General features: G+C 46.3%; 2 protein-coding genes across 8 annotated transcripts; one reads left to right on the top strand and one right to left on the bottom strand.

Annotated features, from left to right (window-relative positions):
- The first annotated feature begins 640 nt into the window (after positions 1-640).
- Positions 641-14,084, top strand: e4f1 (E4F transcription factor 1). 6 transcript variants are annotated; one of them, XM_088936417.1, is made up of 14 exons: positions 641-790; positions 3,516-3,667; positions 4,443-4,536; positions 4,737-4,924; positions 5,214-5,334; positions 5,494-5,646; positions 6,579-6,703; positions 7,194-7,409; positions 7,862-7,967; positions 8,929-9,146; positions 9,724-9,922; positions 10,336-10,496; positions 11,226-11,288; positions 11,630-14,084. In XM_088936417.1, the coding sequence occupies exons 1-14, from the start codon at positions 697-699 to the stop codon at positions 11,978-11,980; spliced, it is 2,241 nt and encodes a 746-aa protein (XP_088792543.1). In that variant the 5' UTR covers positions 641-696; the 3' UTR covers positions 11,981-14,084. The 6 variants fall into 6 exon arrangements, with proteins under 6 accessions (XP_088792543.1, XP_088792542.1, XP_088792539.1 ...); XM_088936416.1 differs by having other exon boundaries at positions 7,191-7,409; XM_088936415.1 differs by lacking the exon at positions 641-790 and adding an exon at positions 1,834-2,118.
- zdhhc4 (zDHHC palmitoyltransferase 4) lies at positions 13,943-20,781 on the bottom strand. Of its 2 annotated transcripts, none has more exons than XM_088936418.1 (7): positions 20,671-20,781; positions 20,277-20,407; positions 18,538-18,611; positions 18,173-18,351; positions 17,312-17,437; positions 15,922-16,166; positions 13,943-14,819 (listed from the first exon to the last, which is right to left on the bottom strand). In XM_088936418.1, the coding sequence occupies exons 2-7, from the start codon at positions 20,397-20,399 to the stop codon at positions 14,535-14,537; spliced, it is 1,032 nt and encodes a 343-aa protein (XP_088792544.1). In that variant the 5' UTR covers positions 20,400-20,407; positions 20,671-20,781; the 3' UTR covers positions 13,943-14,534. The 2 variants fall into 2 exon arrangements, with proteins under 2 accessions (XP_088792544.1, XP_088792545.1); XM_088936419.1 differs by having other exon boundaries at positions 18,173-18,345.
- Between the last annotated feature and the right edge of the window lie 1,156 nt (positions 20,782-21,937).

Raw genomic sequence — 21,937 nt, 5'->3', positions numbered from 1 at the left:
CCAATTTACAAGAATTAAAATACTTAGCAAGCTTTGTATCCAACCGCTCTTTTCAATGCGACTTTGTAAGTAAACGTATGGACAACGTGAACTACTCAACACCCAGATGAAGCGTGATCACATTTTAGAAAAAAAACTCTGCAAACCAATATTTCTATAACCACTAGCTTTACTATGTAGGCTACAATAAAATTATTTTCAGGGAAATATCTTATTGTGAATACTGTGATTTGAGCGGTTTTAAGAATTTCTCAGATGTCGCAGTCAGTTGGGGAGAACATTGCAGTGGGCTGCGCAAAGTTATCACATTTTTTTAACGCATTTATATTTTCAGTTGTGTGTCTTCTATTTAAAATCCCTATTTTCCAACCCCAATTTCTCTGGGTACTAGCAGGAAAAACATTTCGGCGAAAAACGATGTTAATCGCTGTAAATCAGAGTGGGTAGAGAGCACCTGGTGCGGCGTAAATTCACGTCTTCCGTTGTGCAACAGAACCAAAGCAACAAGTGCCACACAATTAGCTAAATATAACGTTTCCAGTGGTCCGGGTTTTAAGCAACTGCTATCGATCTTGTGCATGTACTGATCTGAGCCCTCCCTTCCCGTGCCCCTTTGTTGTTATGACGACGAGGTCGTAAATCCGCCATGTTTTTCCCGGTCGCGGCGTTGCGACAGAGACGGAGAGCCCAGACGACATGAATGTACAAAATAATAATACGGCAGAAACAGTGAGCGAGCAAACGGTAGCCGGCAACATCATCGCCATCCACACCACACTCGGGGACGAAGGTAAACACTTACCCCTTTCTCTTTTGCACATCCACCACGTTTGAGAGGCGCGGAAAACATGCTTATAAAAACAGGCCACGGCACAGGCCTGACCTGATGTCTTGTCTGTAGACCTTGTTGAACAGAAGGGACGATTGGTTGTAGGATTAGAAACTGCTGTAGCAGTTAATTATTTATGTAAAACGTGCAATAATAGGAAAAAATGCATGGATTGTGGACAACTATTTTGCAAGATTTAAACCGTGGAGGAATATTGGACTTGTTTAGGATCGTTTTAATCACATCCGTTTTGTAACAAGTTATATAGGTGATCGCTGTGTGGACCGATTTGCCGCGGTCTGGTGCTCGTCCCTCTCAGAATTATTTTCGTTTTAACTCGAGTTTTACAATCTCCACAGCCGCGCGTGTCTGTGACCTCCTTTCCACCGTAGTATTTAATGTTTCGCCACAGGTTTGGTGTAGGGGGCGGCGCCTTGGCGATTTCCATCAGGAAACGGTAACGAAAGAGACAGGGAAAACGCATTTACGGCGCGATTGTTTTTATTGGTTATCGGCGGAATTCCACCTAAACGAGTATAAATGCCTACATCAAAAGCTGTTCAGTTATATGGAAACAGTGCCTCCCACGCCGATGAAAAGCATATTGCAAAAAAAAAAGCCATTGTCTTAATGAAGACTCGATCGATGCATGACTTTCATACAGACGCATCGGCGGTGCTGTGAGAGAACGGTGCCTTGCTGACGCTGAAACTGCTGTTCTTGCAAAAGCTCAGCCCTGGCTTGAATGATGCCGGGAGGCCGCTGTACTATCAGTGTCGCAGTGGCTCGCTCTGGGCAGAGCATGTATTTCGTGCTCTGTGGTGTTGATCCGGCTCAAATGAGGTGCAGAGCATTGCGCCACACGCTATAGGGGATGGAGATCCAGATAGAGTTTTATTCTGTTCGTTTTTCTTGGCCTCCGCATTCAAACAGACTTGAAGGAGGATGTGAAAACAGTGATCTCAAACGCAGCACCAACACTGACCACGTAGTTAAGAAAGCCCAGCAGAGGACGTTTTTTTCTTACGCAACTCAAAAAACACAGAAGTGAACCGGCGACGTCTCTTTCAGTTCTACACGGCCATGATCCAAAGTGTCCTGACAACCTCTACCCCAGTCTGGTATGGGAGCTTGGATAACTACTCCAGAGGCAAACTGGAAAGGATTGTGTCCAAAGCTGCAAAAAGTGTTGGCTTTGATCTCCTTTCCATTTCATCTCTCTATTCAAGCCGTACCTCCAGTCGTGCCACGAAAATCATCTCAGACCCCTCTTCTTCTTTCCCACTGCTGTACGTACTCTGAAGTCATGCTGAACTCTGAATTCCATTGTATAATCTTGCTGCTGCATGGGAAGTTGTTTACACACTGTATGTAGGCGACAATGTTTGTCTTCTGTCCTATTTAGATTTGTACTGTATGTTGTATGTCTCATCTGCGTTGATTGCTGTACCGAAAGCAAATTCCACCAACTATCGTTGTGTGGCAATAAAGAATAATCTAATCATCTAATCTAGAGTTTATTTAACTACTTGGGGACTGTCCTGAACTCCAGGCTTAACTTTGAAGCCAATACTGACCTTATCTTCAGGAAAGGTCAGCAGCTCCTTTTTTTCTTAGGGAAGCTGAAGTATTTTAAGGTCAGTGATTCTTTTTTGGGTTTTGTTCCACCTGTCCTTCCTTGACTCTGTTCTAACCTTTACCCTGATCTACTGGTTTGGCAGCCTGAATCTGAGAGGCAAGAACAAGCTGGGCAGCCTGGTGAAAGTATGTCAGAAGGGCACTGGGGGTGATCTCCCAGCCCTCTCCTCCATCTGTCATTCACGTGCTTTGCGTAAAACAAAATCCATCTGCGATGATCCCTCACACCCCTTGTTTAATTATTTCCAGTTACTCCCATCAGAATGCAGACGCCGACTCCCCAATACCAAAACCAACAGATCCGTCCTTCAGATGAGACGTTAAACCGAGGTCCTGACTCTCTGTGGTCATTAAAAATCCCAGGGCGTTTCTCGAAAAGAGTAGGGGTGTAACCCCGGCATCCTGGCCAAATTTCCCATTGGCCCTTACCAATCATGGCCTCCTAATAATCCCCGTCTATGAATTGGCTTCATTACTCTGCTCTCCTCCCCACTGAGAGCTGGTGTGTGGGAAGCGTTCTGGCGCACTATGGCTGCCGTCGCATCATCCAGGTGGGGCTGCACACTGGTGGTGGTGGAGGGGAATCCCCGTTACCTGTAAAGCGCTTTGAGTGGAGTGTCCAGAAAAGCGCTATATAACTGTAAGCAATTATTATTATTATTATTATTATTATTATTATTATTATTAGATCTAAGTTCTCATTCATACCTGTAGCCATATCCTTACTTAACTTTTGACCTTCAGTGTAAATATGTATGTATATTGTTTTTTTTCTCCATTTGTCTATACACCAACACTGCTGCTGTAAAACAACTTGCCCCCCCTGGGGATAATAAAGACACCCCCCCTCTCTCTGACTGAATCGAGGGTTTGGCTCGGCTGTTGCTTCATGGGTCGGACAGAGCTGGTTTCAGCCTCACTGGCTGTGCAGCTGGTTCCCAGCCTGGAGGAGCGCCGCTGTTTCCGAGGAATGGCCTGAACGGTGTGGGGGTGGGTTTGTCATGGCGCGGCCTGTGTCCCACTGGTGGTGGTTTGTGCTGCATTGCAGATGAGGACGTACACAAGTGTGGGCGCTGCCAGGTGGAGTTCACCAGCCTGGAGGCCTTCATCCAGCACAAGCTGCAGAACAGCTGCCAGAGGAGCCAAGAGGGGCTGCCCACCCAGGCACCCAGCAAGATCGTGCAGGAGCACAGCCCCGAGGTACATTCCCTGATCTCCTGCCCCTGCACCAGGAGTAATGGAGGGCAGCCAAGCCCCTTAAAGAGCGAAGGGTTTATTTCTTGATTTCGTTCCCAGAGAGCTGCAGATTGTTTCATTGTACCACCTGCTGGCTACGAGTGAACACGTCAAACCATGTGTCCCAGTTTAAAAACCTGTGGTGGTTTAAAGGTATCTAGAAAAACCTGCAGCCCTTGAGGGCTGGGGATACCTGCTGCTGATGGGTAAAAGAAGAAAACTTCACACAGCTTGCTTGTCCCATAAACACTGGTAAATAATTACTGCATAGTGGAAACTTTGTGATGGTAAAGACTGGTCTCTCTTACGTCTCTGGGTGCAGACCTGATCATTTGTGTTGGTATTGGGTTTTTTAAAATATGTGTTTCAAAGGCATGTGGAGTTGAACTTTGCGTGTGACAGGATTAGAGCTGCCAAATACCCTTTTTTTTCTGCATGGCAGTGTCGTTGCAGACCAGCAGTTTGAAATGAAAGCAGACGTAGTCAGTTCTCGTTATTACTTAGCGTGGGTATAATAACGCGCATCTGTCTTGCCATCTGGTGTCTGGATTTGTGTGAACTGGTATTGAAAAGGCTTTTAAAGGTCAAAGATGAAGTGTAATGAACGAGAGCACTTAGGCAGCCTAGTGCATCTGGGTTAGAACAGGCTTGATCCGAGATATTTTAAGGATTGGGTGCCGCAGTTTTAAAATCAGTGCTTTCACAATCCTTAAAAGATCTTTTTTTGTCATTTTTCTAGCAGGTTGTGTTATCTGATGGAGTAGCTGTTACAGCAATAGTAGTCGATGATGGTGCTATTTCTTCAGAAGAGGTGGAGAGGCCCAGAAACACAGGTATTGTTTTTTTAAAATTAACAAGTTTAAGTGGTGTAAATTGGGTTCTTCAAGGTGGTGGAGACCGTCAGATGTTGCACCTGCGTTTGGTGTGGTATTTAATGTTTAAACTTCCGCTACAGATGTCACTGTGTTAAGGAAGCTTCTCTCTTGTACACAGCGCAGAGCTCTTGGCTGAACTGTGTGATGTCTGTTTGCAGATGAGGCAGGAGCAAGGGTGTTACACTCTGGAGGGCATCCCAGGCGAGCTATCACAGGAAGGGACTGCAGTCTCTCTCAGGGGTCAGGCGCCAACCAGAGTAGGGGGCTAGAAGTCTCCAAGAACACCTACCGGGTCAATGAAGAAGGGCGCTTGATCTGTCCCCTGTGTGAGAAGACCTTTAAAACAGTGCGTTCTGTATTGAACATTTTCTTCCATGAAGTACACATCCACGTGCTTCACGTGGACAAATTGATTATAAACATCTTTGTTTTTAAGCGTATTAGAATACTATCTCTTGCTAAACACGCACGAACGTAGGAAGGCCGGGTGCTTTGTGACTCATCTTTTGTTAGAACTGTTAAGGAGCTGGTTGCTTGCTAGTAAGCTGAAAATGGTTATTAGGGTTTGCGCATAAGAATACATGTGAGAAAACTCTGCAGCAGGGGGACTACATTGGGATATGTTGTGTTTTCAGACAAACATCCTGAGGACTCATCTCACCACCCACAGCGACAAGAAGAGCTTTCAGTGCAATCTTTGTGGGAATGCCTTCAGGACTAAGGGCTCACTGATTCGCCACAATCGGCGGCACACAGGTGAGGTGGAGAGAATTCCGCTGCTACTGAGCCCTCCTTGCCCCAGTTCTGTCCAAACAACTGGACTGTTATTAGTATGGAGAAAAACACTAGAAGCAGTGCATGCTATATATCTCGTGGTTTACCTCCCTGGCTGTCTCGTGTCTCTTGGCTTTGCAGATGAGCGTCCCTACAGGTGTAATCTGTGTGGGCTGAGCTTCAGGGAGTCGGGGGCTCTGACCAGGCACTTGAAGTCCATCACTCCCTGTACCGAGAAGATCCGGTTCAGCCAGTGTAAGGAGATCCTGGTCAATAAGGACGGTGTACAGAAAGGTAGGTGTCAGCAGGCTGCTTCAAGTTTAAGTTCAAGTTAGCTTCAAGTCTCCATTCTTAACATTTTGCTACACATTTCCTGGCTCTACATACCAGACTTTTCCTAATTACAGTTTTAATGGTGTGCTTCCGTGTAAGGATGAGGTGGGTACCCCCCCTATATGTAAAAGTATTTTGGAATTATAAATATGAGGCATTACTATTAATCCTAGTCAAAGTAGTGTGTCCAGGGGTGTAACCCCGGCGTCCTGGCCAAATTTCCCATGCCTCCTACTAATCCCCCTCTATGAATTGGCTACATTACTCTGTTCTCCTCCCCCACTCCGACGGCAGGCGGAGCGACGTGCCTGTTGGAGTATTTCCCGGTCGCAGTTAATGGCAACGTCAGCTCAAAGATTTGGTTCAAACCACCAAATGGAGACGGGCGTGCCGACAAGCGGACCCTGCTGATGTGGGATTAACCCTAGGAAAGAAAGAGTCAAAGTAGTGTGTCCAAGACACATGTGAAACTACTAAGGACATTTATTGCATAAGCACTTGTAAAAGGTAGCGGTCCTGAACACCATTGTAGTTGTGTCTCTGCCAAGGTTCATTCATATTTTTAAGGACTGTTGGGAATGTATAGTGCAGGGCTTTTATATTTTGCCACTAGCACGGGCACTGTGTGATTTCATTACTTAAGGTTGACTTACAGCTAATGCTTTCCTGTGTGTGATTTTCATAGCATGTTGAGTGGCACCATATGTCTTTGATATTGCTCAAGATCCTGGGAAAGTGGTGACTTCAATCAGAACTTGATCACACTTGCGATTGGACAAGAATAAGAACAATAGCCACTGATCCCTGAATAAACTAGATGCTCATCGTATTCCAGCCACGGGCTCCTGTATTTCTGTGAGTGAGTGTGACGTGTCGTGGTGATCTGATAACAGAACTGGCGACTGACTCCTGTCCCCCTGCTGTGCCTGTGGTGAACTTGGCGACCAGTTCTGAAGAGGAGATTGTTCACGAAGTCCACGTGCAGATGGAGGTAGACAGTGCTGAGCACGACCAGCAGGTGTGGTTTTGCCCTTTTTGTTTGTATCTCATTGGATTTGTTTAAAATAGTTTACTGTATGTCTGGATTCTCCTCCAGTGCTTCAGGACATATTTATTACACGCACCATTAAGCAGTGTGTAAGATCCCAAGTTGTTTCCAATGCATGTAGATAAGGGAGGTGTCTGTTAGAGTTGGTTAACTTATGTGTACAGATTATGTAAATGTGCCTCAGTACAACTGCCTGCTGTATATGGTGAAATTAAAGGGAGCCCTGTCTTAAGGATGAATAGGTAAATAGAAAAGCAAGTCAGTGTTTTGTATTGTAAGTTTTTGTGTTTTGGTTATACATGTACGGTGTTCTAGCGTACAATCCCAAAGGTCCAAGCACAAATCCCTGTTTATAAAGACAGATCCTCCGTCTTGCCGAACAGAAGCCGGTGGTTCATAGACGCTTACCCACAAGTCTTCACCCATTCTCTCATGCACCGTGCCCCCCCCCCCCCAGCAGGCAGACCCCGCCGCCGTGTCAGAGCCCAAGGCCGCGCCGCAGACGGAGGGGGATAATCTGATCAGCCAAGCTATCCTCAACTCCGGCATTGCGCTGGATGGCGAGAGGGGGGAAGGCGAGGGCCGGCCCCCTGAGCTGTCCCTGCCCGCTCACGACAGGATGGAGGACATCCAGGTCACGGAAGAGTGCGTGGAGGCGGATTCCGAGGACGCGTCGGTGAGCAGGAAGGGAAAACTGCTTAAGCAGCAAATCCCGGTTTTCAGTAGTGTACAGCGTCTTCAGTGCAGTGGGATTGACAGGATTGTACTGATGAGGTAACTGAGCACAGCGGAATGCAGAAAAATGGTTCCCTTCCTGAACCTTTCTTTTCCCAGGATGGGTCACTGTGACTAAACTGGAGATGCAAAGAAATATGATGATTATTTTTTTTAAGAGACTCGTATTCCATTTCATGTGGTTTGCATTTTTTTGTTTATTGGCCCATACTAGACTCTAAACACTGACTGAGTAGCGCCACTGGTTTCTTTGAGATGCTGTCGGCAGTAAAAAAAGAAACCCCCTTGTGGGAATTTTCAACATTTGTTTTACCTTCAGATACATGTTTTCCTACTTTTTCCACAGCAAACTAAAATATTGTATGTGTACTGAATAAAAAAAAATATTTTTAGGAGCCTTCGGAGAAAGAGAGTGAGGAGAAAGGACATAGATGCCCTCATTGCAAGCGGGTCTTCAAAGCCCCAAACTACCTACGAATACATGTGAAAGGTCATTTGGGTGAGTTCACAGTGCTTGTGGTTTTTTTTTTAAACTGCTATTAAAAATCCCTCACCTTCACCCCCCAGAAGAGTCATCTGAAACAACTTGACAGCTTCTGTTCACACATCAGCGGACCTGCTGTAAAAAGAGGCTGACATCACAGGTTGGCTGATTTTAAATAAACTGCCATCTCACCCCTCCGAATGTTCAGGAGTATTTCTAGGAATGTGGGACATCTATGGCCAGCAGCCATATCACTCTGCAACTCACCACTGGCAGCCCACTGAAGCTCAGCAGGTGTGAGCCTGGTCAGTATCTGGATGGGAGACCTCCTGGGAAAAACTAAGGTTGCTGCTGGAAGAGGTGTTAGTGGGGCCAGCAGGGGGCGCTCACCCTGCGGTCCATGTGGGTCCTAATGCCCCAGTATAGTGACGGGGACACTACTGTAAACAAGCGCCGTCCTTTGGATGAGACGTAAAACCGAGGTCCTGACTCTCTGTGCTCATTAAAAATCGTTTCTCGAAAAGAGTAGGGGTGTAACCCCGGTGTCCTGGCCAAATTTCCCACTGGCCCTTGCCAATCATGGCCTCCTAATAATCCCCATCTATGAATTGGCTTCATTACTCTGCTCTCCTCCCCACTGATAGCTGATGTGTGGTGAGCGTTCTGGCGCACTATGGCTGCCGTCACATCATCCAGGTGGGGCTGCACATTGGTGGTGGTGGAGGGGAGTCCCCATTACCTGTAAAGGGAGTCCCCATTACCTGTAAAGCGCTTTGAGTGGAGTGTCCAGAAAAGCGCTATATAAGTGTGAGCAATCATTAATAATTATATTATTATTATATGATAATATTATTATTATCTTCAGTTTTCTATGTGCTTACACACGGGTACTGTAGAAAACTGCCTTACATCCAACTAGAATGTGCCCTGCTTGCACACTGAGACAGGGTAAGTGACATGGCTGCTGTCCTTACAGGATGTAAGCCCTTCAAATGCGTGGAGTGTCCCAAGGAGTTCCTCACGGGGTATCTGCTCAAGAAACACATGGAGGCGCACCTCAGTGAGCGCCGGTTCAAGTGTGGGGAGTGTGGGAAGCTGTACAAGACCATCGGCCACGTCCGGGAGCACATGAGAGCTCATTCCGACGAGCGTCCCTACCGCTGCAACAAGTGTGACAAAGGCTACAAGACCAAGGTGAGCCAGCACTGACATCCTGACGGCTCTAGAGGTGCTCACCACAGCTCTGCCAGGACTTAGGGAATCAACATTACCGCCGGTATCGCTCTAGAGATATCGGCTTTTGCATTACATTGTGTGCCATTTTATGTCAGTATTACGGCCCTTCATTGCATTCATTTAAGTGGTCAAGAGGTTTTTCCGGTAGTTCAGTGCATGCTTCTCATTAAAGACTGGTGGTCTTGTCAAGTAATCGAAAAGAACTTGACTGCACAGTCAGAGAACAAGAAATCTGAAATTGTTTTGGAAGCGTAGGAGGTTTCCGCCCACAGTCTGAAGGCAGACTGGTAGATTAACTGGCTTCTGGGAAAACTGGCCCTCAGTGTGAGTAGGTGTGTCTGTTTGTGCCCTACGATGGACTGGCATCCTGTCCAGGGTGTATCCCGCCTTGCGCTTCTTGCTGGCTGGGATAGACTCCCCAGCCACCCCAAACTGGATGAAGCAGTTAGAAAATGAATGAATGAATGAATGGATGGATGGATGTAGTGTAAGAGTTATGCTTTCACTTGACTTCCCCTCCCCCTCCTGGTACCAGAATGCTTTGCAGGTGCACCAGCGCACACACGGGGAGGAGAAGCCATACGTGTGCCAATTCTGCTTGCGTGGGTTCCGGGAGAAGGGCTCACTGGTGCGGCACATCCGCCACCACACCGGAGAGAAGCCGTTCAAGTGCTACAAGTGTGGTCGAGGGTTTGCGGAGCATGGCACACTGAACAGGCATCTGCGGGCCAAAGGTAAGCCAGGGCTAATGCCAGCGGTGAGCAAGTGTTATCCGGCAGATTATTATATTTATTAATCGTTTATTGCTATTAATAGAAATTAATGGAATAGCTCCACATGTGTAAGCTATGTAAAGGTGGCTTAGTAAGACCTGTTATGCAGTGGATCTCCTCTCTCATGTCACTATCAAAGTAGTGAGATTAAAATGGAGTTGTACTGTTATTTACTGAAGTATGGTGAAAAGGTAGTAGCTGTATTGGTCAGCTGGTTATGGGATGGATATGAAATCAAGCAGAACACACACTCCAGAATCAGAGATGGAAAAGGTGAACCTGCAAGATGTATTGCTGATGGCTCATTGATCCTGGTGATGTTTCGGTGTGCAAGTCAATATATTCCGTGGGTTTTACCGGTGACTGTCTCACAGGGGGCTGTTTCGGAGGATTGAAGGAGTCTGAGCAAACTGAGGCGTCAGAGGAGCAACCCTCTGCTGATAACGTGGCTGCTACTATCATATCAGAAGACCCTCATGCAGTGCTGGTGGAGTTCTCTTCCGTGGTGGCAGATACCCAGGAGTACATCATTGAGGTAAAAGCCACCACTCCAGTTGGCATGCATGTGCCACATCTTCTCTCATACCTGGGCCCCAGGCTGGTCCTATCGAACCTGGGAAGAAGCCCTGATAAGGGTAGGAAAAGCATGGCCGTTGAATTCCATTCCATTTTGGGTACATGCACTGGAACTCATTGCTGGAAATATTATCAGCCCACTAGGTCATTTAAATTGCTTTTCTATGTACAATTAATTTTGCATGAGCTACTGTAGAGGTACAGCAGATAGTGTTTATTGTTTTGTTCACCTATGATCACCCTGGGATCTGGTATCAAAGGAGAGTCTTACTCTTGACGGCCTAAAAGTACTAAACTTTCTTAGCCTTGAACAGAGCCGACAAGGAACCTGATCGTGGGTGTTTCAGATCTTCAAAGGCACTGACACCACTGGATTTACTGGATTTCTTGAGCATCAGCACTAAAACACAAACCACATGACAGAAGTGGAAACTACAGCTTAAAAGTACATTCAAAAACAAAGACCAAAGGTACAGTTCTTCACACTGAGGGTTATGGCCAGAAGGCATTAGCTATGCAAACATTTTGATAAAGCAGCTACTCTGCTTCTTTAGAGGTACATCTGGATGAGACTGTCTGATCAGTTAGCTACTAAAATATAAACCATCTAGTTATTTTGAATGGCCTTCTTTTCATTTGTATTTTTCATGGGCTTCTCAGAGGTCTGATAATGTTTTTCGTTTTGAAGGCACCCTCTGAAACGGCAGGAACAGGGGGAGAAGTGGCCCTTATACAGGATGACAGAGGCGAGGTCAGTTGATGTTCAGAACTGTTTTCGTCCTAATCTGAAAATGCACACCCTTTTCCATTGCCTTTGAATGTTTTAACAAACCCATTTTGATTAACAGATGAGCCTTCAGATGAAAGTTAATTATCTGTAATTAGATGGGTTTTTTTTGCATTTATTACTAACAAGTGAAAATGTGCATTATCACTTTTTACTGAGGATATTTCTTTGCTGTTTTGTAACGTGTAGCTTTTGCTCCCAGACAGGGATCAGTTTTAACACTGTTTTGGTTGTTGCAGAGAATTGGAATGGCATTAGTTCAGCTGTGCAGTCACTGACGATGCTGATATCATCCATATTTGCAGGTGGGGAGCCACATCATGAAGGTGGTACAGCAGATAGTGAACCAGTCCCACTCTGGACACCAGATCATTGTGCAGAATGTCACTATGGATGAGGGTGCTGCGCTTTCCACAGATTGTGGCGACACCATCACCATAGCAACACCCGAGAGCCTAACGGAGCAAGTTGCCATGACGCTGGCCTCTGCTATCAGCGATGGCGCGATACTCGCAGCCGAGGGCTCTCTGGAGGCCAGGGACGGAACAGTCACTATGGTAGCATCCCGGGACATTGAGGTGATGGAGCAGGCAGAGGAGTTTGTCATCACCTCCCCTGAGGAAGTGGAGATACAGACGGTCATTGTGCAGGACTGAACATGACTCTCCACTGCTTTTTCCATTGTGCAGACCCACAGGCTGGTGGCTTCGCGAAACGTTTTGAGAGGAGGAGAAAATGAAAGCAAGTCCTTAATGCTGCTGCTGAAAAGGTTTTTTTAGTATTTGGAGTGAGTTGCACAATTGTAGAACAATAACTTATCTCAAATACTCTGAACTGATATTTTTGTCAACACGCAATGAGAATTTTCTGTTGCGCAGTACTGACACAGTAGGTCACAAGTTTTACTATTATTGCTGTTAGCATCTTCAAATTATGTTCAATGAACAGTCATCCACCCATGCGCCTTGAGTTTAAGTAACTTTAGTGATGTATGTTCCTTCCATCTATATTTTAAAGACAATCGTTCTTACAAACACTCTGAGCCCAGCCTTTTTCCACTACCTTCATATTTTATTAGCCTTGAACTGTGAGCAGTGGTATTGTCCTTCCTCAGTGCCAGAGACACTGAAAGGGGCAGTGGCCTTCCCCCAGAACACCTCAGCCTTACTCTGAAGGAAGGCTCCCAATGTGGAGAGCATGAAGACGTTCAGAAATAAGCATGGGATCACCGCAGACTTTTATTCTTTAAGCAGAGATCAGTGAACTGTAGCCAAAAGAGGGCACAGCTTTTTAATAAAATACTTATACCATATGTCCAAACTTAAAAGATCACGAACTGGAAATGGAAATGTTTCCTTGTAATGCAATTTTTAGTATTGCATTTGGAACTATACTTAGACACAAACTGTTTTAGTCTAATCAAATATAGCACAGGGTTTCTAACTAGTTTTCATTACAGGAGTCAAACAGTCCTCATTATTGTAACGTATCTCAGAAATAGGTTCTGTACAGGACTATATTTCCTTCAGAGGAACTTGCCAGAGGTTAAGAGAGCACATTATTCAATATTAACAGGTGGGTTAAACAGGCTCAGCTCAAGAGAGGGGGCAAAAGAAAGGGGTAACAATGGAAAATGATGTCAGTTCTGATTTTTCAAAAGTAATATAATTTTCCAAAAACAAAATCTATTTTCTATATTGGCTTTGGTTTGAAGCATTTTCTCCTACACTTCATGAAAAGAGATTGAAATGCAAAACAAGTTTCTTTCAGTATCCTTTGTTTTTCATATTGGAGAAAAGTGATATTGTGAAGCACTTATGTTTATCGGTTAAATATATACGTGAACTATGACTCTTGTTCTCTTGGAACACCTCACACGACAATGTTTTTTGCCTTTAGATAGTTGAAAAGCTAATCATAATGCATTATTAAAGTCCTTTGCCACTTTTAAAGGGGAGATTTTGGGGATAAATCATAGAGAAACTTGGATTCTATGCAGACCTATCTAACTGACAGAGCCAAGCTCAGGTGCCGTCAGGTTTTCTGAATTCACAGGCTGAGGCTAACCGTGATCACCTTGCCTGTGGCTGTGTTATTACCAGGTGGCCACTTCCTTAGCGGCAGACTTCCTTGGTTTACATATTTAATGTGGTCTGAGGTTTCGCAAGGTGAAGTAACACCTGTTCCCACAGTGAGCCCTCAGGAGTATTACATCCTGGAGTGGCAGTATGGACAAACAGGAGAATGTCAAGGTCGTGCAGTGCTTTCTCAATGTATTCACACTCTTTAAGCTGTTCCTGCTCAATTTTCATGTAAGTGTCTCAGCATTATTGAATGTCCAATTAGAGGTATTTTGATTAGACAATACGCCACTCATTGAGGGCACAGAGATATTTTGCTTAAGGACAAGTTTAGAATTGCAGCACTCTAGTTATGAACCACATTCATATACAGTCCATGTTGCTATTGCCACTATATAAGGGTATATATTATACACCTCCTTCTCCCCTTTGTAAAAAGCAGTCTAAATATTAGTAAGTTTGTTAAACAATGCTGTCACATCAGAATCAAGATGCCCTACTGAATTCTGCATGTTAATGAGTTGATAAACATTTGAAACAGTTTTTAAAGTTTTATTTAGCTGAATCCCAAACAAGCAGTTACAGGTTCTGAGAAGTGGGGAACAGGTAGGGGGAAAGTTTGTGTTTTTCCAGTCTTCAGCTTCCATCCAGAACAATAAAAAAACTATTTTTGACCTAACTGACAATTTTGTCTCGCAAGCAGGGGGAAAAATAATCCCAAACGCATTTATCACTGAGAAATTCCCACCCACCCAGACTATGCGATGCGGTAGTATAGTCACAATAAAAAAAAAACGCAACACTAAAATTACAACCTTATTCCCACCTGCCTTGTCCCTATACACTCATCTCATTCATTCATGGACAATGTCCTAAATTTGTGGGGCTCCTGAACCACTCAGCAGTTCACGTCTTGAGGACCTGCGCGCGTGTTGACTGCCGCAAGGGTTAGACCAGCAGGAATTTCCAAATGTTGTTGATCAGCGTAATTTCCAAATTAAAAAGTGAATTTTGCTGCAAGCAGAAAGTCATTTTCTTAGCAAGGAAACCCCACAGGTGAATGGGAAATGTGTTGGATCACTCAGGATTGTGCCCAGCTGCCCTGCTCAGCGGTGTGCCGCAGTGGCGTCTATGTGTGCTTCTTGGGGCTGTGGCTCAGGGGTTGAAGGATTTCTCTCAGGTTGCCGAAGATGCCCCTGCTGTAGAAGCCGCGCTGCGCGGCGTGCGAGTGTCCCCGCGAGACCGCGGGCCTGCAGTGGCGGCAGCCTCGGCCCTTCCGCTTGTACCATTCGTTGGAGGTCTGGTTAACGAGGGCCAGGTACAGGTGGAACGCCGCGTAGCCCGCCAGCAGCGCGAAGACGGCGACCAGGAAGCCCAGCATGAAGACGATCCGGGGAAACGTCAGGAAGAGGTGCTGAGGAGACAAGGGCGAGAGCTGCAGCGAGCGCGCTGGCAGATGCGAGGTCACGAGGAGGAGGAATCGCTTGCCGGGAGGGTGAGAGCGTGTTCGCCGATTTGGTTGTTCAGTTCGGTGATATGAGCTTAGGTTCTCAAACTGACATGGGTGTGGAAGCAATTATTTCAATTTCAGGCCTTAGTGTCCATGTTTTTTCTCAAATTAAGATTGTTTTTTACCCCCCCACCACCCCCATCTTCCCAAGGCGGGCAACGTTTCAGAACACTGGTAAGTCCTCCTGTTTTTTTGTCCTTAAGAGCACATGTTGCTCCAAGATGAAAACATTGGTAGTTATGACATGACCTAAAATGACAAATTCAGCTAAGACCACGTCCTGCGATTCTGGAATAAACCTTATTGTAAAGAGTTAGGGTTGGGGGGCAGATGCCGACTTTCAAAACAATTCCACCTCTGCAGCACTTAACTGCAGGAACACAATGTGAAAGCTGTTTTTTTTCATTAATAATAACTGCTTACACTTATATAGAACTTTTTCTGGACACTCCACTCAACGCGCTTTACAGGCAATGGGGATCTCCTCCACCCCCACCAGTGTGTAGGCCCACCTGGATGAGGAGATGACAGCCATAATGCACATCAGCTATCAGTGGGGAGGAGAGCAGAGTAATGAAGCCAGTTTGGAGATGGGGATTATTAGGAGGCCATGATTTGTAAGGGCAAATGGGAAATTTGGCCAGGACGCCGGGGTTACACCCCTACTCTTTTCGAGAAACGCCCTGGGATTTTTAACGACCACAGAGAGTCAGGACCTCAGTTTTACGTCTCATCCGAAGGACAGCGCCTGTTTACAGTATAGTGTCCCCGTCACTATACTGGGGCATTAGGACCCACATGGACCGCAGGGTGAGCGCCCCCTGCTGGCCTCACTAACACCTCCTCCAGCAGCAACCTTAGTTTTTCCCAGGAGGTCTCCCATCCAGGTACTGACCAGGCTCACACCTGCTGAGCTTCCAGTGGGTGGCCAGTGGTGAGCTGCAGTGCGATATGGCTGCAGGCTTCTTTTGTGGTACAGGCGGCGCGGGGTGTTGCTCGGACTCACCTGCACGATGAAAAAGAGCCCAGCTGGCTGCCGCTGCCCCTGCTGGTCGATGTAAGACGCGTGCAGGAGGTTGGAGCGCAGCACGGCGTGGAACAGCATGCCCGCGGTGAGCACGGCCATGTCCCCCGCCATGACGCACACGCACAGGAGATACAGCAGGAAGTGCCTGGTGTTCTGGCCCCCGATGCAGTTGTTCACCCACACGCAGTGGTGGTCAAATCGCTGCACGCACCGGTTGCACACGCCTGTCCGAACAGACAAAGGCAAAATAAAACAAAAACGAGTGCCAGTTTTGCAAAATCACTTGCTCGTTAATGCCATCCAGTATCGATTCTCGAGATAGCTTGGCACGACAAATGCCACTTTTGCAAATCACTTGCTCCGCCCAGCAGGGGCGGAGCGGTGGTACTGGGGCTTAGGATCTGGCTAAGAATCTGCGCCCGTGGCTGGAAAAAAACAAACTTATTTTCTGATTGATATTTTAATAACCTTTTGTTTGTCATGCCAGATTGTTTCTGGGTCATCATGTTTTAGTGGTTCTAGCCACATCACTGGGATTTTAAACCAGCTCAAGTTGAGAAGACCTTCATCGTCTGTAAGCTGCATTCCCCCCCCCCCCCCTTCTTCTCGGCAGTTAATCTCGATGAGCAGTAGGAGGTCAGAATTGCAGAAGTAAAAAAGTGACAGATCAGAGGAACAGTCTGCGTGCGATCCTGACAGTAGCTGCAGTCTGCGTGCTTCCTTAAGTTTTTAGTATATAGGAGCGGAGCGGTGGCTCTGTGGCTAAGGATCTGCGCCTGTGGCTGGAAGGTTGCCAGTTCAAATCCTGTGGCCGGCAGAGGAATCCTACTCTGTTGGGCCCCTGAGCAAGGCCCTTAACCCCAACTGCTCCAGGGGCGCTGTATAAATGGCTGACCCTGCGCTCTGACCCCAAGCTTCTCTTTCCCCATCTGTGTGCCTGAGTGTCTCATAGAGAGCAAGCTGGGGTACGCGAAAAAAAACAAATTCCTAATGCAAGAAATTGTATATGGCCAATAAAATGATCTTATCAGTGCCATCCAGTATCAATTCTCAAGAGCACACAGGCTATAGTTTGCCATGATGTGACACGACTCCCATTGGGCATGCAGTTAGAGGCCCTCCATGGTTTTCAGACTCATCGTTCACAATCATTTGAAGCAGTGAGGCTTTGCAGGAGCTAGCTTGTGGCCCATTCTAATCTACAGGGACCTGCTGCTGCTCCTGCTGGGGAACTGTTGTAGCTGGCCGTGACATAAATGATTGTTGGATGGCTTCTCAACACAGCCTGCGCCGCGTTCCTGCCGTCCCGTTTTCTGATCCCCCTCAGTCCCTTTCGTAGGGTAGGCCGCACGAGCCCAGCTGGACTTACGGCAGTGCTTGGATCGGGCTGGCTTTACAAAGCAGCAGGTGGGGCACAGGACGCCCGGCTGAAACAGCACCCCGTCGTACCGGTAGACCTGCACCAGGGAGGCGTGGTTCCTCTCCGTCACCACACCTGCAGCAGGAAGATCACAGGCTGTGGATGTCTACTCCATTTCTGGAAGCGTATTACTCTTCGATTTTATACACAAGCGCCGTTCCTAGTTACTCGGGAAAATGCTGTGTTTTTTTGGCCCAAGATCATGCAGAGACACCAGGGCTGTGTCCAGAGGTGTCATTTGGACACGTTGACACATGGCTGCACCAGGCTGTTTCACAACCAGCTGGGGTGTTAGCCCGGTGTTCTGGACAACCTTCCCATTGGTCTTTACCAATCATGGCCTCCTGATAACCACATCTCTGAACTGGCTTCATCACTCTGTTCTCCTCTCCACTGAGAGCTGGTGTGTGGGGAGTGTACTGGTGCACTCTGGCTGCCGTCACGTCATCCGGGTGGGGGCTGCACACTGGTGGTGGTGGAGGGGATCCCCATTACCTGTAAAGCACTTTGAGTGGAGTGTCCAGGAAAGCGCTATATAAGTGTAAGCAATTAATAATAATTATTATTATTTCATCTCTCTATTCAAGCCGTACCCCCAACCGTGCTAAGAAAATCATCTCAGACCCCTCTCGTCCAGCTCATAATCTCTTTCAGCTTCTCCCTTCTGGGACATGTTTCAAATCCTTCCTCTCAAGGATTGCCAATTCAACCTCTTGAGTGGAGTGTCCAGAAGAGCGCTATATAAGTAAGGAATTATTGATAATTATTTTTAAATGGAGAATATAGACCCTTGGGCCACAGTTAGCCTACCTGGGTCTCGAACGCAGCACTGGTAGTAGAAATAAGACTTCAGAGCCAGCAGTACATAGGGCACGCACAGACTGGGCAGGCCCATGTCCATCTCCCTGCAGAAGCCGAACACCTCATAGGTGAATTCCCCGTACACTGCGCCTTCCAGCAGCAGGTGCAGAGCCACAAGCAGGCTGTTCCTGAAGCGAGAGAGCACAACAAGCAACTGAGACACCCGCTGACCTGACCGCTGCGGACGTAGATGATCTTTCCATCCAGGCCTGGTCTTGCGCAGTGCCGATCCCAGAATCACAGATTCGGTTTCCTCTGTGGAGGAAAGGGACCCTCTTGTTCTGCTGTTGCCATGACACCGGGACTCTACTTACCGCTGATGGAACAGCCTGTGCAGGGCCCTATGGGAAATGCTCCGCACACCTTCCGGAATCCAGGGAGAGACGGCCTGTCAATCACACACAGACGGAAATGGCCATTACCCGCAGGTGATGTTTAAAGGGGAACTCAGTCTCAGTTTCTCAGACTGGCTTAAATCCCAATGACAAAATAAATTCGTTGACAGTATAGAGAAAAAAAAATTCGGATAAAGCACAAAAACAAACTTGGTGAAAGTACTGTTAGTCTCCATGTTGTCGCGAGTTTGTGAGAATTGTGATGTGAAGCGGCCCTTCCTGCTCACTAGTCACTGTACTGACTAATGTAAGGCAAGGTACGAGCAAAACACGTACAGGTTGTGCAGCAGACATTTCACGCAGAAATGTTCCAACCTGATTTGCATGCAGAGTTAACAGGTAAGTTCCATTTTATCAGCAAAACCGATAGAAATTTTGCTCGATTTCCTGACGGATATAAAGAAGTATTCACAAGCCTGCTTGTTTACACTGTAATAGGGCCGCTTCACGTCACAGACGTTCTGCAGTTCTCGATCTGAATTGCAGAATATGGCGCTGCGCATACCTGGAAATGTTGTGTATTTTGAGATGTAAATTGGAGGTTTTACCTTTATTGTGCTTTGAAACGCACCCATCAATGCCGATTCTTTCGAACCCCGAAACATAAAAATAGTGGCTGGCTGTACTTAAGCATGTCTTAAAGTAGCCCAAACAATTACAGTTTATTTAATTTACCGTTCCTTAACAACTTGTGCCTTTTTAGTCGTGAATTAAAAAACAACAACCAAGCTCTAAAATGAAACGTAAGCTTAGACTTTTCCTTTAACTTTTTTTAACAAGAATTTTTTTGCGACTCCACCACGGGGGTGGCTTAAACGCAGCACCGGCACAAATTCCGAATTTTTCAAGCAAGAAGAAAAACAGGAAGACGGAGCTCGGTCCTGAATAAAAACAAGCCTTAACATCTCCCGTTATTATGAGGTTCATAATATAAATTAGCTCATAACTGTGTCCTATTAAAACCTCTATGGCAACGCAGCACTTCAATGGGCGTTGTTAAGCCTCTCTGAGGGATAAACACTTGTGTAGAGGGAGAGATCTATCTGACTGGCGTTGTGTGAGTCGCTGAGCAGCAGGTAAGTTAAAATACACATCTGCTTATTAAATATTACGTTTTCTGCTGTTTATGTCCTTAGACAACAACTTCACAGTTCCTCAACCTACTTCCGAAATGTCACTTTTTACCTCTTAACGTGATTGAAATATGTTTGGGAAAACCTGAACTTAATTCACTTCTGTTTTTTTTTTGTATAACGGGGCATCAGACAATGTTAAACAGGCTATGCGTATTTCCAAAACGAATACGCAACTAAAGAGTCCAGATTTCTAGAACTCCAAACCCCTTGTTTGTGTTGCAAAAGTGCTGAGACATCATGTTAGCTCACACGTTTCCACGCGTCATTACTAATTATATGTAATAACTATTTTCACCACTGTCACAAACCACTTTGAAACGTGGGCGTGCGATGGAAGGGGTTTCGGACAGGAACAAATAAACTGAGCAGGTGTATTTGCGACGAATTGTGGCCGATTCCTGCAAGTTCTGTTTCTTGGTGTAGCTCATTAGAAGAAGGAATCACACCGCACAAGGTACGGTCTGACACAGCAGGGTCTCCACCTATGATCCCTGTGAAAGTAGCAAACATACGGACACTGACCTCCTTCAGAGAAGATAATGCCCTCCCGAAAGGACTCTGCTCTTGGCCGGAGTACTTGCACACCAGGACAATACAGGTCACCACGAACACCACATACACGGCAAAGAGCGAGAGAAAATCCATCTGGCAGCCTGCAGAAATGAAGCAAAGACGCAACTTTATTTCCCCCAGAAAGAACCCCCACCGATTTTTGTGGTCATTTTCTAAATCGCAAGAATATTTTCGATAATATCGCTTGAACGTAGCACAACCGTATACTTATGACGGTTACTAGTCGATCCATTTTTCGTTTTGCAAAACAGTTTATTAGCCGATATGTGAACAGGTATTGGCAAAACTCCACTTTTAGCTGCAACCAGTTAAGAGAGCGTCGGGGGTCACTCGTTATCCTTACCGGAATTCTTCGTCTCTCACAGAGCAGCACATCGCTCATGACGTTTCCTGGCAGAAGTTCACAGGCTCGCCATGAGTTGTTGTTCAATGGGTTCGATTCTGTTTCCTGCTTCCTGGATCCCCGGCGCGTGTCCGAGCAGCCAATCAGCTGTCCGCGCGAGCGGCGATTGGTGCCTCGCGTCAGCCTTGCCTTTAGGCCATAGGCTGTACCACGGCTTGCTCTGTTTTAGAGCAAAATTCACATTGCCTACCTATCCCAGAGCGTCTGTGTGTGGTCTGTCAATTACAATGTGATCATACCATTTAAAAAAAAATACCTTCTTACCAAAGTCTTACCATTTCAACCAGTTTTGAGTGACTTCGTCCCCAGCTTTAGTGTTTCAGTCTAACGCGTTACACTGTGATGCAGAAAATAATAATAATAATAATAATTCCTGGTGTTAGTAAGTTAGAGCTACTAAGAACAATGTGGCCGGCGGACTCCTCTGGCTCTTAATAATAATAATAATTGCTTACACTTTTATAGCGCTTTTCTGGACACTCCACTCAAAGCGCTTTACAGATAATGGGGACTCCCCTCCACCACCACCAGTGTGTAGCCCCCTCCTGGATGATGTGAAGGCAGCCATAGTGCACCAGAACGCTCCCCACACACCAGCTATCAGTGGGGAGGAGAACAGAGTGATGAAGCCAGTTCAGAGATGGGGATTATTAGGAGGCCATGATTGGTAAGGGCCAATGGGAAATTTGGCCAGGACGCCAGGGTTACACCCCTACTCTTTTTGAAGGACAGCGCCGGTTTACAGTATAGTGTCCCTGTTACTATACTGAGGCATTAGGATCCACACAGACTGCGGGGTGAGCGCCCCCTACTGGCCCCACTAACACCTCTTCCAGCAGCAACCTTAGTTTTTCCCAGGAGGTCTCTCATCCAGGTACTGACCAGGCTCACACCTGCTGAGCTGCAGTGGGTTGCCAGCTGGGAGTTAACTGAGAACTTTTAAACATCACAGAAATAAAAACTCAGGAAACCTCAACTGAGAACTGAGCTTGAAAACGCACCCACCTTAAGGTGTGGCCACTCACCTAAGGAAATTAGCAACTTCAGTGTCTCCTGAGAAATGGGTTAGTTCTGGTTGTAGGACCATACTGAAGATGCATCACTGATAATAGTGGCCCATAAAGAGAGTTTTTAATTTACCACAATTAAGCATAACACTATAATTATATTCTGTGAATCTTTTAAATGCATATTTAATCTTCTGTAC

Source organism: Atractosteus spatula, chromosome 18, assembly GCF_055471065.1.
Source record: "Atractosteus spatula isolate fAtrSpa1 chromosome 18, fAtrSpa1.hap1, whole genome shotgun sequence".
NCBI classification, from domain to species: Eukaryota; Metazoa; Chordata; class Actinopteri; order Semionotiformes; family Lepisosteidae; genus Atractosteus; species Atractosteus spatula.
Note: the sequence above shows the minus strand (reverse complement) of the source record. Positions and strands in the feature narration are given on the sequence as shown.

What these genes read in the sequence shown, in the direction of transcription:
- e4f1 (XM_088936412.1), top strand. Translation starts at nt 697, where the DNA reads ATGAATGTACAAAATAATAATACGGCAGAAACAGTGAGCGAGCAAACG. An exon ending in TAAGGACGGTGTACAGAAAG is followed by an intron (nt 5,647 to 6,578) that starts GTAGGTGTCAGC and finishes ATCTGATAACAG; the next exon opens with AACTGGCGACTGACTCCTGT. An exon ending in CCCAGGAGTACATCATTGAG is followed by an intron (nt 10,497 to 11,225) that starts GTAAAAGCCACC and finishes TTCGTTTTGAAG; the next exon opens with GCACCCTCTGAAACGGCAGG.
- zdhhc4 (XM_088936418.1), bottom strand. Translation starts at nt 20,399, where the DNA reads ATGGATTTTCTCTCGCTCTTTGCCGTGTATGTGGTGTTCGTGGTGACC. An exon ending in CATTATCTTCTCTGAAGGAG is followed by an intron (nt 18,612 to 20,276) that starts GTCAGTGTCCGT and finishes TGTGATTGACAG; the next exon opens with GCCGTCTCTCCCTGGATTCC. An exon ending in CACAGGCTGTTCCATCAGCG is followed by an intron (nt 18,352 to 18,537) that starts GTAAGTAGAGTC and finishes CTCTCGCTTCAG; the next exon opens with GAACAGCCTGCTTGTGGCTC.